This window comes from Theropithecus gelada, chromosome 6, assembly GCF_003255815.1.
Source record: "Theropithecus gelada isolate Dixy chromosome 6, Tgel_1.0, whole genome shotgun sequence".
NCBI classification, from domain to species: Eukaryota; Metazoa; Chordata; class Mammalia; order Primates; family Cercopithecidae; genus Theropithecus; species Theropithecus gelada.
This window is the reverse complement of record NC_037673.1, coordinates 68440482-68456302: the sequence shown is the minus strand read 5'-3', so window position 1 is coordinate 68456302 and position 15821 is coordinate 68440482. Positions and strand designations below refer to the sequence as shown.

General features: G+C 39.3%; 1 protein-coding gene across 2 annotated transcripts in view; it reads right to left on the bottom strand.

Annotated features, from left to right (window-relative positions):
• The window catches only part of FCHO2 (FCH domain only 2), a 136165-nt gene that overhangs the window by 109903 nt on the left and 10441 nt on the right, over positions 1-15821 (bottom strand). For both annotated transcript variants that reach the window (XM_025388618.1, XM_025388617.1), the window contains exon 2: positions 12895-12986. In XM_025388618.1, coding sequence (XP_025244403.1) covers positions 12895-12986 — 92 coding nt within the window. The remainder of the gene's footprint in view (positions 1-12894; positions 12987-15821) is intronic.

Sequence of the window (15821 nt, the reverse complement as noted above, 5' to 3'; positions counted from 1 at the left end):
TTAAAAGCAACCAAACTCTTCCCACCACCAAATGTTACCTTCAAAGAACCAGTAACTAGACTGATAGCTAACATCTCAACTGTAGATAATGGAACGATCTTCAAAAAAACTTAATTAAAAAAAAATCTACCAACTGGAATTCCATACCCAGCAAAAATATAAATGAAAGCAAATCCTTAATAAAATAACAGATCTAGGTTATCATCACCAATGGCCACTAACATCACAAAACAGTTATATTTGGATAATATATGCCTCTGGTGGAAGTACACATCACCACCTAAGAAGTATTTTTTCCAAAATACTAGAGGCAGGCGCGGTGGCTAATGCCTGTAATCCCAGCATTTTGGGAGGCTGAGGCGGGGGGAATCACCTGAGGTCAAGAGTCTGAGATCAGCCTGGCCAACATGGTGAAAATTAGATGGGCATGGTGGCATGCACCTGCAATCCCAGCGACTTGGGGAGGCAGAGGAAGGAGAATCGCTTGAATCTGGGAGGTGGAGGTTGCAGTGGGCCAAGATCATGCCACTGCACTCCAGCCTGGGTGACAGAGTGAGACTCAGTCCAAAAAAAAAAAAGTACTGAATAGAATCTGATCATGCTGCTAGATTTAAATGACAATTTTTAGGAAATTCAGGGATAAAGGAAGATATTTAATAAACTATACATATGCAATTAGCATATTCCAGGATATGGGGCCCTATTAGAACAAATAATCTGGTTTCTTCAACAACAAAAGGTAAGGAGGTGGGTGGCTATAGATTAAGAGACTCAAAAGGCGTATCAACCAAGTGTAACATATAGAAATCAGGCCAGGTGCAACAGCTCATGCCTGTAATCCCGACTCTTTGGGAGGCTGAGGCAGAAGGATCACTTGAGTTCAGGTGTTTCAGACCAGCCTGGGCAACCTGGTGAACCCTCATCTCTACAAAAAAAAATACAAAAATTAGCTGGGCATGGTGGTGCATCCCTATAGCCCAAGCTACTTGGGAGGCTGGGGTGGGAGGATCATTTGAGACCAGGAGGTCAAGGCTGCAGCCTGGATGACAGAGTGAGACCCTGTCTCAAAAATAACAACAATAATAATAATAAATTTTTGGCAATAAACCTTAAAGTTTGGATAAAATTAAGACATTCATAGAAAAATAAAACTTTTCAAACTCACAGAACTAAAAAATCTGAATGGTCCTGTAATGATTAAAGAAATTAAACATGTAATTTAAAACCTTCCTACAAAGACAATTTCAAGCCCAGATGGCTTTACCAGAAAATTCTATTACATACATAAGGAAAAAACAATAATCTTACAAAAATTTTTGCAGAAAATACAATAATAGGATATACTCCCCAATTCACTTTATGAAGCCAACAAACTTTGATACCAAAACCTAACAAGGACACTTAGAGAAAGAAAATGTTCAGGCCAATCTCACTCACAAGTATAGATGTAAAAATTGCACACACAATAGCAGCAAATTGATCCACTAACATATAAAACGAATAACCACATCTCCACCAAATTGTGCTTAGACCAAGAATGGGGAATTGATTTAACACCCAAATTTCAATAATTCACATAATTGACACGCTGTGAGGAGAGAAAAAGAAAAACATATCCCATTACTCACCAGAGAAATGCAAATTAAGGTCACAATGAGATAGATACTACGATTATCAAAAAAGCTAAAATTAAAAGACTGACAATACCAAGAACTGATAAGAACATAAAGCAACTGGAAATCTCAAACAAGGATGGAAGGTGGTGTAAACTGATACAGCCACCTTGGAAAATTCTTTGGTATTAGTCACTCGAGTTGAACATCCATATACTTTATGGCCTCACAATTCCACTCCAGAGTATATACCCAATATAAATGTATATATATGCATACCAGGACATATGTGCAGAACTATTCAAGGCAACATTACTTGGTAATAGTAAAAAAAAAAAACTGAAAACAGCAAAAGATCTAGAAGAGTCAACAAAATACTGAAGGAGCAGAACAAAGGTGGAAGACTGATACTCCTCAACTTCAAGACTTATTATGAAACTACAATAAATCAGGCGGGGAACAGTGGCTCATGCCTGTAAAATCCCAGCACTTTGGGATGCAGAGGTGGGCAGACCATTTGAGCACAGGAGTTTGAGACCAGCCTCAGCAACACGGTGAAACCTTGTCTCTACAAAAAAAAACCAGGTACTGTCACTTTGAAAGACACTGGGCATGGTGGCATATGTGTACAGTCCCAACTATTCAGTAGACTGAGGGAGAAGAACTGATTGAGCCCAAGGGGTGGAGGCTGCACTGCACTCCAGCCTGGGAGACAGAACGAGACCTGTCTCAAAAACAAATAAATAAATAAAAAGAAAAAAAATAAAGCTAGGGGAGGGACAGCATTAGGAGAAATATCTAATGTAGATGACAGGTTGATGGGTGCAGCAAACCACCATGGCACATATATATCTATGGAACAAACCTGTACATTCTGCACATGTATCCCAGAACTTAAAAGTATTTAAAAAAAAAAAAAAAAAAAAAAAAAGGCCAGGCATGGTGGCTCACGCCTGTAATCCCAACGCTTTGGGAGGCTGAGGCAGGTGGATCACGAGGTCAAGAGATCAAGACCATCCTGGCCAACATGGTGAAACCCCGTCTCTACTAAAACTACAAAAATTAGCTAGGCGTCGTGGCATGTGCCTGTAAGTCCCAGCTACTCGGGAGGCTGAGGCAGGAGAATCACTTGAACCCAGGAGGCGGAGGTTGCAGTGAGCCAAGACAGCACCACCGTACTCCAGCCTGGTGACAGAGAATCCATCTCAAAAAAAAAAAATAGCTACAGTAAATCAAAGGAGTGTGCTACTGGCCAAAAAACAGACAAATATATCAATGGAACAGAATATAAAGCCCGGAAATAGACTCACATAATACAGTAAACTGATTTCTGACAAAAGAGCAAATGTGTTAAACTGATCTTTGATAAAAGAGCAAATGCAATACAATGGAACAAAGATAGTATTTTCAATAAATGGTACCGGAACAACTGGACACTCACATGCAAAAAAAAAAAAAAAAAAATTGGATCCAGACACAGACCTTCCACCCTTCACAAAAATTAACTCAAAATGTATTACAGACCTAAATGTAAACCTTAAAACTATAAAACCCCTAGAAGACAACATAGGAGAAAACCTAGACAACATTGGGTATGATGATGACTTTTTAGAATATGTAAATGCATTCCAATATCTAAAGGCACTCCAATACACCAGACCTTGGCTATGGTGATGACTTTTTAGACACAATATCTAAAGGCACTGCAATACCAAAGGTATTCCAAACACAAAATCCATGAAATAAATAATGGATATGCTGGACTTCCTTAAAATTAAATACTTCTGTTCTTTGAAAGACAATGTCAAGAGAATGAGAAAACAAACCACAGACTGTGAGAAAATATTTGCAAATGACACATCTGATAAAAGATTGTCATCCAAAATACACAAAAAACTCTTAAAACCCAGTAAGGGGGCAGCTGACAAGATGGCTGAATAGGAACAGCTCCAGTCTGCAGCTCCCAGCGGGATCAATGCAGAAGGCAGGTGATTTGTGCATTTCCAACTGAGGTACCCAGCTCATCTCACTGGGGTTGGTTAAACAGTGGGTGCAGCCCATGGAGAGCGAGCAGAAGCAGGACGGGGCATCGCCTCATCCAGGAAGCACAAAGCATTGAGGAACTCCCTCCCCTAGCCAAGGGAAGCCATGAGGGACTGTGCTCTGAGGAATGGTGCATTCTAGCCCAGATACTACACTTTTCCCATGGTCTTCGCAACCCGCAGACCAGGAGATTCCCTCGGGTGCTCCAGCAGGGAACTAGCAGGGCCCCGGGTTTCAAGCACAAAGGACCACAACTCCTCACCAGCAAGAGAACAAAACTGGATGGAGAATAAGTTTGACAAACTGACAGAAGTAGGCTTCAGAAGGTGGGTAATAACAAACTCCCCTAGCTAAGGGAGCATGTTCTAACCCAATGCAAGGAACCTAAGTACCTTGAAAAAAGGTTAGAGGAATTGCTAACTAGAATAACCAGTTTAGAGAAGAACATAAATGACCTGATGGAACTGAAAAACACAGCAAGAGAACTTTGTGAAGCATACACAAGTATCAACAGCCAAATCGATCAAATGGAAGAAAGAATATCATAGACTGAAGATCAACTTAATGAAGTAAGGCATGAAGACAAGAATTAGAGAAAAAAGAATAAAAAGGAATGAACAAAGCCTCCAAGAAATGTGGGACTATGAGAAAAGACCAAACCTACATTTGATTGGTGTACCTGAAAGTGATGGGGAGAATGGAATCAAGTTGGAAAACACTCTTCAGGATATTATCTGGGAGAACTTCCCCAACCTAGCAAGACAGGCCAACATTCAAATTCAGGAAAAAAAGAGACCACCACAAAGATACTCCTCGAGAAGAGCAACCCCGAGACACATAATTGTCAGATTCACCAAGGTTGAAATGAAGAAAAAAATGTTAAGGGCAACCGGAGAGAAAGGTCAGGTTACCCACAAAGGGAAGCCCATCAGACTAACAGCAGATCTCTCGGCAGAAACCTCACAAGCCAGAAGAGAGTGGGAGCCAATTTTCAACATTCTTAAAGAGAAGACTTTTCAGCCCAGAATTTCACATCCAGCCAAACTAAGCTTCATAAGCAAAGGAGAAATAAAATCCTTTACAGACAAGCAAATGCTGAGCAATTTCATCACCACCAGGCTAGCCTTACAAGAGCTCCTGAAGGAAGCACTAAACATGGAAAGGAACAACCAGTACCAGCAACTACAAAAACATGCCAAATTGTAAAGACCATCGACATTATGAAGAAACTGCATCAATTAATGGGGAAAATAACCAGCTAGCATCACAATGACAGGAGCAAATTCACACATAACAATATTAACCCTAAATGTAAACAGGCTAACTGCCCCAATTAAAAGACACAGACTCGCAAATTGGATAGACTCATGACTCATTGATGTGCTGTATTCAGGAGACCCATCTCACGTGCAAAGACACACATAGGCACAAAATAAAGGGAAGAAGGAATATTTACCAAGCAAATGGAAAGCAAAAACAAGCAGGGGTTGCAATCCTAGTCTCTGATAAAAGACTGTAAATCAACAAAGATCAAAAGAGACAAAGGCCATTACATAATGGTAAAGGGATCAATGCATCAAGATGAGCTAACTATCCTAAATATACATGCAGCTAATACGGGAGCACCCGGATTCATAAAGCAAGTGCTTAGAGACCCACAAAGAGACTTAGACTCCCACACAATAATACTGGGAGACTTTAACACCCCACTGTCAATATTAGACAGATCAACGAGACAGAAAATTAACAAGGATATTCAGGACTTGAACTCAGCTCTGGACCAAGCGGACCTAATAGACATCTACAGAACTCTCCACCCCAAATCAACAGAATATACATTCTTCTCAGCACCACATCACACTTATTCTAAAATTGACCATATAATTGGAAGTAAAACACTCCTCAGCAAATGCAAAAGAATGGAAATCATAACAAACAGTCTCTCAGACCACAGTGCAATCAAATTATAACTCAGGATTAAGAAACTCACTCAAAACTGCACAACTACAGGGAAACTGAACAACCTGCTCCGGAATGACTACTGCGTAAATAATGAAATTAAGGCAGAAATAAGTTCTTTGAAACCAATGAGAACAAAGACACAACATACCAGAATCTCTGGGACACAGCTGAAACAGTGTTTAGAGGGAAATTTATAGCACTAAATGCCCACAAGAGAAAGCAGGAAAGAGCTAAAATTGACACTCTACCATCACAATTAAAAGAACTGGAGAAGCAAGAGCAAACAAACTCAAAAGCTAGCAGAAGACAAGAAATAACTAAGATCAGAGCAGAACTGAAGGGGATAGAGACACGAAAAACCCTTCAAAAAAAATCAATGAATCCAGAAGCTGGTTTTTTGAAAAGATCAACAAAATAGACTGCTAGCAAGACTAATAAAGAAGAAAAGAGAGAAGAATCAAATAGACACAATAAAATATGATAAAGGGGATATCACCACTGATCCAACAGAATTACAAACTACCATCAGAGAATACTAGAAACACCGCTACATAAATAAACTAGAAAATCTATTAGAAATGGATAAATTCCTGGACACATACACCCTCCCAAGTCTAAACCAGGAAAAAGTAGAATCCCTGGATAGATCAATAACAAGCTCTGAAATTGAGGCAGTAATTAATAGCCTACCAACCAAAAAAAGCTCAGGACCAGACAGATTCATAGCCAAATTCTACCAGAGGTACAAAGAGGAGCTGGTACCATTCATTCTGAAACTATTCCAAACAACAGAAAAAGAGGGACTCCTCCCTAACTCATTTTACAAAGCCAGCATCATCTTGATACCAAAACGTGGCAGACACAACAACAAAAAAAGAAAATTTCAGGCCAATATCCCAGATTAACATCAGTGTGAAAATCCTCAATAAAATACTGGCAAACCAAATCCAGCAGCACATCAAAAAGCTTATCCACCACGATCAAGTCAGTTTCATCCCTGGGATGCAAGGCTGGTTCAACATACGCAAATCAATAAATGTAATCCATCACATGAACAGAACCAATGACAAAAACCACACGATTATCTCAATACATGCAGAAAAGACCTTCAACAAAATCCAACAGCCCTTCATGCTAAAAGCACTCAATAAACTAGGTATTGGTGTAACGTATCTCAAAACAATAAGAGCTATTTACGAGAAACCCACAGCCAATATCATACTGAACAGGCAAAAACTGGAAGCATTCCCTTTGAAATTCAGCACAAAACAAGGATGCCCTCTCTTACCACTCTTATTCAACATAGTATTGGAAGTTCTGGCCAGGGCAATCAGGAAAGAGAAAAAAATAAAGGGTATTCAAATACGAAAAGGGGACGTCAAATTGTCTCTGTTTGCAGATGACATGATTGTATATTTAGAAAACCCCATCGTCTCAACCCAAAGTCTCCTTAAGCTGATAAGCAACTTCAGCAAATTCTCAGGATACAAAACCAATGTGCAAAAATCACAAGCATTCCTATACACCAATAATAGACAAACAGAGAGCTAAATCATGAGTGAACTCCCATTCACAATTGCTACAAAAAGAATAAAATACCTAGGAATACAACTTACAAGAGATGTGAAGAACCTCTTCAAGGAGAACTACAAACCACTGGTAAAGGAAATGAGAAAGGACACAAACAAATGGAAAAACATTCCATGCTCATGGATAGGAAGAATCATATCGTGAAAATGGCCATACTGCCCAAAGTAATTTATAGATTCAATGCTATCCCCATCAAGCAACCACTGACTTTCTTCACAGAATTAGAAAAAACTACTTTAAATTTCATATGGAACCAAAAAAGAGCCTGTATAGCCAAGACAATGTTAGGTAAAAAGAATAAAGCTGGAGGCATCACTCTGCCTGACTTCAAACTATATTACAAGGCTTCACTAACCAAAACAGCATGGTACTGGTACCAAAACAGATATATAGACAAATGGAACACAACAGAGGCCTCAGAAATAACACCACACATCTACAACCATCTGATCTTTGACAAACCTGACAAAAACAAGCAATGGGAAAGGATTCCCTGTTTAACAAATGATGTTGGGAAAACTGGCTAGCCATATGCAGAAAACTGAAACTGGACCCCTTCCTTACACCTTATACAAAAAATTAACTCAAGATGGGCTAAAGACTTAAACGTAAGACCTAAAACCATAAAAACCCTAGAAGAAAATCTAAGCAATTCCATTCAGGACATAGGCATAGGCAAAGACTTCACGACTAAAACACCGAAAGCAAAGGCAACAAAAGCCAAAATTGACATATGAGATCTAATTAAACTAAGGAGCTTCTGCACAGCAAAAGAAACTATCATCAGAGTGAACAGGCAACCGACAGAATGGGAGAAAATTTTTACTATCTATCCATCTGACAAAGGGCTAATACCCAGAATCTACAAAGAACTTAAATTTACAAGAAAAAAACAATCCCACCAAAAAGTGGGCGAAGTATATGAACAGACACTTCTCAAAAGCAGACATTTATGCAGCCAAGAAACATATTTAAAAAAGCTCATTATCACTGGTCATTAGAGAAATGCAAATCAAAACCACAATGAGATACCATCTCATGACAGTTAGAATGCCCATCATTAAAAAGGCAGGAAACAACAGATGCTGGAGAGGATGTGGAGAAATAGGAACACTTTTGCACTGTTGGTGGGAGTATAAATTAGTTCAACGATTGTGGAAGACAGTGTGGCAATTCCTCAAGGATCTAGAACCAGAAATACCATTTGACCCAGCAATCCCCCTACTGGCTATATACCCAAAGGATTATAAATCATCCTATAAAAACACATGCACACGTATGTTTATTGCAGCACTGTTCACAACAGCAAAGACTTGGAACCAACCCAAATGCACATCAGTGATAGACTGGATAAAGAAAATGTGGCACATATACACCATAGAATACTATGCAGCCATAAAAAAGGATGAGTTCATGTCCTTTGCAGGGACAACGATCATTCTCAGCAAACTAACACAAGAACAGAAAACCAAATACCACATGTTCTCACTCATTAGTGGGAGTCGAACAATGAGAACACATGGACACAGGGAGGGGAACATCACACACCAGGGCCTTTTGGGGGATTGGAGGCCGGGGAGCCGGGGGAGGGATAGCATTAGGAGGAACACCTAATGTGGAAGACAGGTTGATGTCATCATGGTAAACCACATGTATACCTATGTAACAACCCAGCACATTCCGCACATATATCCCAGGGCCTAAAGTATAATCAAAAAATTTTAAAATATTAATAAGAACACAAACGACCCTATTAAAAACAAAAATGGGCCAAAGACCTTAACAGATACCTCACTAAAGAAGATACACAGCTGGCAAATAAGCATATGAAAAGATGAAAGACAGGTGTGCTGGTTCCCTCCTGTAATCCCAGTGCTTTGGGAGACTGTGGCGGGAAGACCACTTGAGACGAGGAGTTCAAGACCAGCCTGGGCAACATGGTGAGACCTCCATCTTGACAACAACAAAAAAGCCAGGTGCAGTGGCCCACACCTATAATCTCAGCACTTTGCAAGGCTGGGGAGGGAAGATCACTTGAGGTCAGGAGTTCGAGACTAGCCTGGGAAACATAGTGAGATCCTGCCTCTACAAAAAAAAAAAATCAAAAGCAAAGATGCTCCACATCACATGTCATCAGGAAAATGCTAATTAAAACAATGATAAGATACCACTACACACTTATTGGAACAACCAAAATTTAGAATACTGACCACACCAAATGTGGCAAGGATATGGTGCAACAGGAACTCTCATTCATTGCTAGTTAAAATGCAAAATGGTATTGTCACTTTGGAAGATGAGTTTCTTTTTTTTTTTTTTTTTTTGAGACGGAGTCTCGCTCTGCCGCCCAGGCTGGAGTGCAGTGGCCGGATCTCTGCTCACTGCAAGCTCCGCCTCCCAGGTTCACGCCATTCTCCTGCCTCAGCCTCCCGAGTAGCTGGGACTACAGGCGCCCGCCACCGCGCCCGGCTAGTTTTTTTTTTGTATTTTTTAGTAGAGACGGGGTTTCACCATGTTAGCCAGGATGGTCTCGATCTCCTGACCTCGTGATCCGCCCGTCTCGGCCTCCCAAAGTGCTGGGATTACAGGCTTGAGCCACCGCGCCCGGCCTGGAAGATGAGTTTCTTACAAAATTAAACATATTCTTTCATATAATCAAGTAACTGCATTCCTTGATATTTAAAATTTAATTTAATTAAAACTTACGATCACACGAAAACCTGCACACAGATGTTTACTGCAGCTTTATTCATAATTGCCAAAACTTGGAAGCAACCAAGATGTCCCTGAGTAAGTTAGTGGATAAAATGTAGTACATCCAGACAACAGAATATTATTCAGTACTAAAATGAAATGAGCCTGGCCAGGCACAGTGGCTCACACCTGTAATCCCAATACTCTGGGAGGTCAAGATGGGCAGATCACCTGAGGTCAGGCGTTCCAGACCAGCCTGGCCAACACGGCAGAACTCCGTCTCGACAAAAAATACAAAAATTAGCCAGGCATGGTGGCGCATGCCTGTGGTCCCAGCTACTCAAGAGGCTGAGGCACAAGAATCGCTTGAACTCAGGACAGGGAGGTTGCAATGAGCCATGATCGCACCTCTGCACTCCAGCCTGGGCTGGGTGACAGAGTGAGACTTTGTCTCGAAAAAAAAAGAAAAATACAAAAATCAGTCAGACATGGTGGCGCAGGGCTATAATCCCAGCTACTTGGGAGGCTGAGGCACAAGAATTGCTTGAACCCAGGAGATGGAAGTTACAGTGAGCAGAGACTGGGACACTGCACTCCAGCCTGGATGGCAGAGCTAGACTCTGTTTCAAATCAATCAATCAATCTATCAGATAATGTATACAAAGTTTACATTTTTTCCTTTCTCATTCAGTCCTTCAAGAAATATGATTATCCTATTGTTCCAGGCTCTGTGCTAGCCACTGGGATACAAATGAATACTGTTTCACAGAGGAACATAAAAACAAATAAAAATAAATAATTACCAAATTTTATAAATACTACAAAGAGATAGGTGATGTAACAAAAAATTATATTAGGTGTTTTTGACCTAGTCAGAGAGATTAGGAAAGGCATCCTAAGAGCAGTGACCACATTGCTGAGCTCCAAAGAATAAGTAGGCCATTAACTAGGTGAAGAGAAGAATAGGTATTCACAAAGCCTGGACTAGACAGAGGAAGTCTTTCCATAAGATACCCAATATCTCTGGAGTGGAAAGAATAAGGAGCAGCCTGTAATTCATATATCTCTTTGTACTATGCATGCAGTTTTGTTATTACTCATCTTTGTTCATTGTTTCTATGTTCTCCTGTGAGACAATATTCTGTTGTATCCCATGCCTAGCAGAGAGCCTGGAACAATAAGACCTGAAAGGTAGTTTGAGGGTCAGACAATGCAGGCATATCTTAAGAGCCCTTGAGATGGCTGAAAGAGAAAAGGTAACAAACTGATCTGTACTGTAGCTCAAAAAAAACCACTCCAACTACAGTACAGAGAGTTAAGTTGTAGGAAAACAAGAACGAATGTAGATAGAGCAGTTAGGAGCTACTGCTGAAGTTCAGGCAAAAATAATGATAGTTGGGATCAGCATAATGAAGTTAGAGATTCATTCCATGGAAAAACCTTTACTGAGGGCCTACCAAGTGCCAAGCACTATCACAAGTGCATAAATAGAGCAAAAAGACAAATTAAGCAAAAAAAGACAAAAATTCCTGCCCTTGTTGGGTTTATATTCTAGTGGGAAGAGACAGAAAAATAAATAAGTGAAATATCACTTTGATCAGATGGTTATACACACTATGGAGAAAAATAAGGTAGTAAAGGGGAAGTAGGAGGGATTGTCTCACTGCCCAAAGAATCAGAAAGGGACAGATTCTGGGCAAAGGAAGGATGACTCAGGAGTCCTGGACTTCTTACAATGACTAACATAAACAGGGCTCAAAAGCATAAGAATATCTGCCCTGATGTTTCCAAAACAGACAGTGATAGTAGTGAGGTGTAGGGGAAGAGGGAAGGCTAAGGAACATGCCAAGAGATGCAGAGTTCTGCGGCCTTTCCTTTCCTCCTGCCAATGATGATGTAGAAGCCCAGAGGAAGAAGAGCCTTACCCAGGGCACTTGAGCTTTTGCATTGCTTGTTGATTCCAGTAGAGAGGGGAAAGTAAGAAAAGAACTGAACTTATATAATAGTTTATTCCCCAATTCCTACCAGTCTGTACACTCCATGAAGGGAGAAGCTGTATCTTAACCACTATATTCCCATAATCCAGACAAGTACCTGGTACACAGCACTGATGGAATATATATTGTTGAAAGAATACATGAATAAATGGAGTATTAAATTTAAAGCCAAAGAATCCCTGTATTATCAAGGTAAAGATTTTAAATGTGTTCATATAAATAATTACTAAGTTGGGGTAGCCACAAAACAGCTTTAAGTTAGTAGGATAGCAGCTTTTGAGTTCTGTTTGATTTTGAATCATAATCAAATTATATTTATTCTTAATAGCTTTTAAATTTGCTATATTCTAAGACTCTTAAAGACAATCACATTTTATAAATTTGCAAGATTTTAAAATACATACTTAGGACTTTTAAAAATAAAAGTTACAAAAACATAAAATTAAACTGAAGTTCAGAAAACGTAATCTTTTCTAATTATTTTAGCATGTTTAACAAATGTTAATGCTTTATCCTACAAACTTCTCAACTTTATTATATCACCTTTCTAGCATATCCAGTGAAAAATATGTACATAATATTTTCAAGCAGGAATCTGCAAGCCAGGGGTTTAACAATGCCACTTTGAGCCACTATAGAGCCCTCAGCTGTGTAGATGATAGATACAAATAGATAGACAGAATTACAGTATATATTTTAAAACAAGGATTGCTTTATTCCACATCCAAATAAAGTTTTCTCCATGATTTATATTCTAAAATTTAAATTGCTATTAATTTGTTAAATTACTTATTTAAAAGATACATACCAGGGGGAGGGGAGAGGGATGGCATTGGGAGTTATACCTGATGTAAATGACGAGTTGATGGGTGCTGACGAGTTGATGGGTGCAGCACACCAACATGGCACAAGTATACATATGTAACAAACCTGCACCTTATACACATGTACCCTAGAACTTAAAGTCTAATAATAAAAAAAAAAAAGACACCTACCGTTCTCTTACAAAATCTGCTAGTTCTTTAGTTGATATCTGTCCATGTTTCATATTATGGTAGAGGACATCAAAGCCACTATTTTTTTCCCCCTAAAATGTGAAAAGATTTTTAGTTTCACAAAAAAAAAAAAAAAACAGATAAAAATGACTTGAGAATATAAAAAGTCAACACTAACCAATATGCAATCCTGTGCTCCGGTGAGGTGTTTTTCCTTAATTTAATTATTCTCATTTATTGTATGATTTTAAACAGTATAAAGCAATATTATATGCTTTAATATCGTTTACAATTAACTACATATACATATACCTACATACACACAAATATGCATACACTTTGTAATCACCCATAAAAGTACAATTAATGAAATTAAGTTGTGACCAGGCGCGGTGGCTCACACCTGTAATCCCAGCACTTTGGGAGGCCAAGGTGAGTGGATCATGAGGTCAGGAGATCGAGACTATCCTGGCTAACATGGTGAAACCCTGTCTCTACTTAAAATACAAAAAATTAGCCGGGTGTGGTAGAGGGCGCCTGTAGTCCCAGCTACAAGGGAGGCTGAGGCAGGAGAATGGCGTGAACCCAGGAGGCAGAGCTTGCAGTGAGCCGGGATTGCGCCATTGCACTCCAGCCTGGGTGACAGAACTAAACTCCATATCAAAAAAAAAAAAAAATTAAGTATGAGGCTGGGCGTAGTAGGGTGGTGGCTCATGCCTGTAATCCAGCATTTTGGGAGGCAGAGGTGGGCAGATCACTTGAGGTCAGGAGTTCTAGACCAGCCTGTCCAGCATGGTGAAATCCCATCTCAGCTAAAAATACAAAAATTAGCCGGGTGTGGTGGCATGCACCTGTAATCCCAGCTACTCAGGAGGGTGAAACAGGAGAATCGCTTGAACCCAGGAGGCGGAGGTTGCAGTGAGCCGAAATCACACCACTGCACTCTAGCCTGGGAGACAGGGTGAGACTCTGTCAAAAAACAAAACAACAAAAAAGTATGAAATTTTAAGGAATATGCAGCATAATTAAGAAAAGATAAACATGGACCTTTCAAAACATATTTCCAAATCCCATTTCAATTTCTTTAACACACAGTAAGAAATTCCTGATCATTTAATTTAGAGTTTGTGCTTTAAAATTACTAAATCTTGATTTCTGAATTAAGACAGTAAAGTACTTTAGTCATATCAGCACTAATACTTAGATCTTTCAGTCAGTAAACTTAACTTGAGAAGTGAGAAAACAGATACAATTTAACAAAAGAGAAGTAACAGGCTATTTTCTAGTTTTTAATTAATAGGATTTTCATTTGTTTGGTTTTGTTTTTGAGACAGTCTCACTCTGTCATCCAGGTTGGAGTGCAGACAAGCAATTATGGCTCACTGCTACCTCCCCGTCCCGGGTTCAAGCGATTCTCGTGCCTCAGCCCCCCGAGTAGCTGGGATTACAGGTGTGCACCACCACGTCCGGCTAATTTTTGTATTTTTAGAAGAGACAGGGTTTTGCCATGTTGGCCAGGCAGGTCTCGAACTCCCAGCCTCAAACAATACACCTGCCTTGGCCTCCCAACGTGCTGGGATTACAGGTGTGAGCTACTGCGCCCAGGCTAATTAATGAGATATTAATAGAATAGATCACTACACAATCCTGGAAAACCTCTACTGCTGTTTAATCCTATGAATCCTAAATTAGTAAATCATAAAGATAACATTAGAAATGTCAATTTGTTCGATGAAATAAAAGACAACCAATACACTAGGTTTAAAAACTTACAGGCAGCAGTTTTTATTTTTCTTTAGTGAAAATGAAATAAAGAAGAATGGAATATATTTGTTGGAAAAGCAATACCATAAGCAAGTGTTATATAATCCAAAACTTGATTTTTCCACAGTCCACTGAAAACAGAAAGCATAAGAACTTCCAGCTATGTTGAAGTGCTTCCTGATAAACTCAATGTAGCTAGTAATTAGTTTGCCTACATATCACAAATTAAAATGTCCTATCTGTAACAAGATAATATAAACAGTACTCTTAGCATTTTGAATAACCATTTCCATTTATCAAGACTATAACATAAAACCACAGCCTCTTGTGAATCCAAACATTTTCATTTGGCTTCTGCAACTTTACATGTTTCAGATTTTTTTAGAAGTTTATTGTCAGAGGCTTGTGCCTATAATCCCAGCTACTCCAGAGGCTGAGCAAGGAGGCCTGCTTGAGGCCAGGTGTTCAAGACCAGCCTGGGCAAAGTGAGAACCTGTCTCTAAAAAAAGAAAAAGACAAAGATAAGGGTTTGAAACTTCTCCTTCGGTGAACTTTTTAAGAGTAACAGTAAATTAGACACTAAAAATAAAAAACCTGGATAGCATTCAGTTTTTTAAAAAAAGTTTTTGCAGAAACAAGGTCTCGCTATGTTGCTCAAGTTGGTCTTCCAACTCCTAGCCTCAAACAATCCTCCCACCTTGGCCTCCCAAAGTGCTGGGATTACAGGTGTGAGCCACTGCATGTGGCCAGCATTCACTTTTGGTGAGTCCAAGATTCGAAAAATAGGCAGAAGATAGATTATATATTGTATAATCACATTTCTAATTTAAAAATTGGTTTTACCAAGTTCCATTTTTAATTTTCAAAAAGTTCTTTGGAGGGATAAGAGAAGGGTCAGGAGGTACTATCCTGCAAACACCAATAACATGCCTAACCTCCCTCTCAACTCTAAACCACCTCAAAAATAAATAAATACTATCACTTCCTACTTTGTCTACATTTTCCTTTTAATTTAGCTCTTATGGACATTTACTACATAACCCTGGACAAGTCAATCCACAATATAACATTAATATTTTTGATACAGTCTCACTGTCTTGACTTCTCTGAAAAACACCATAAAACATTTCACTAATCCTAAAGATTTTTTTCCTTGAAGAATA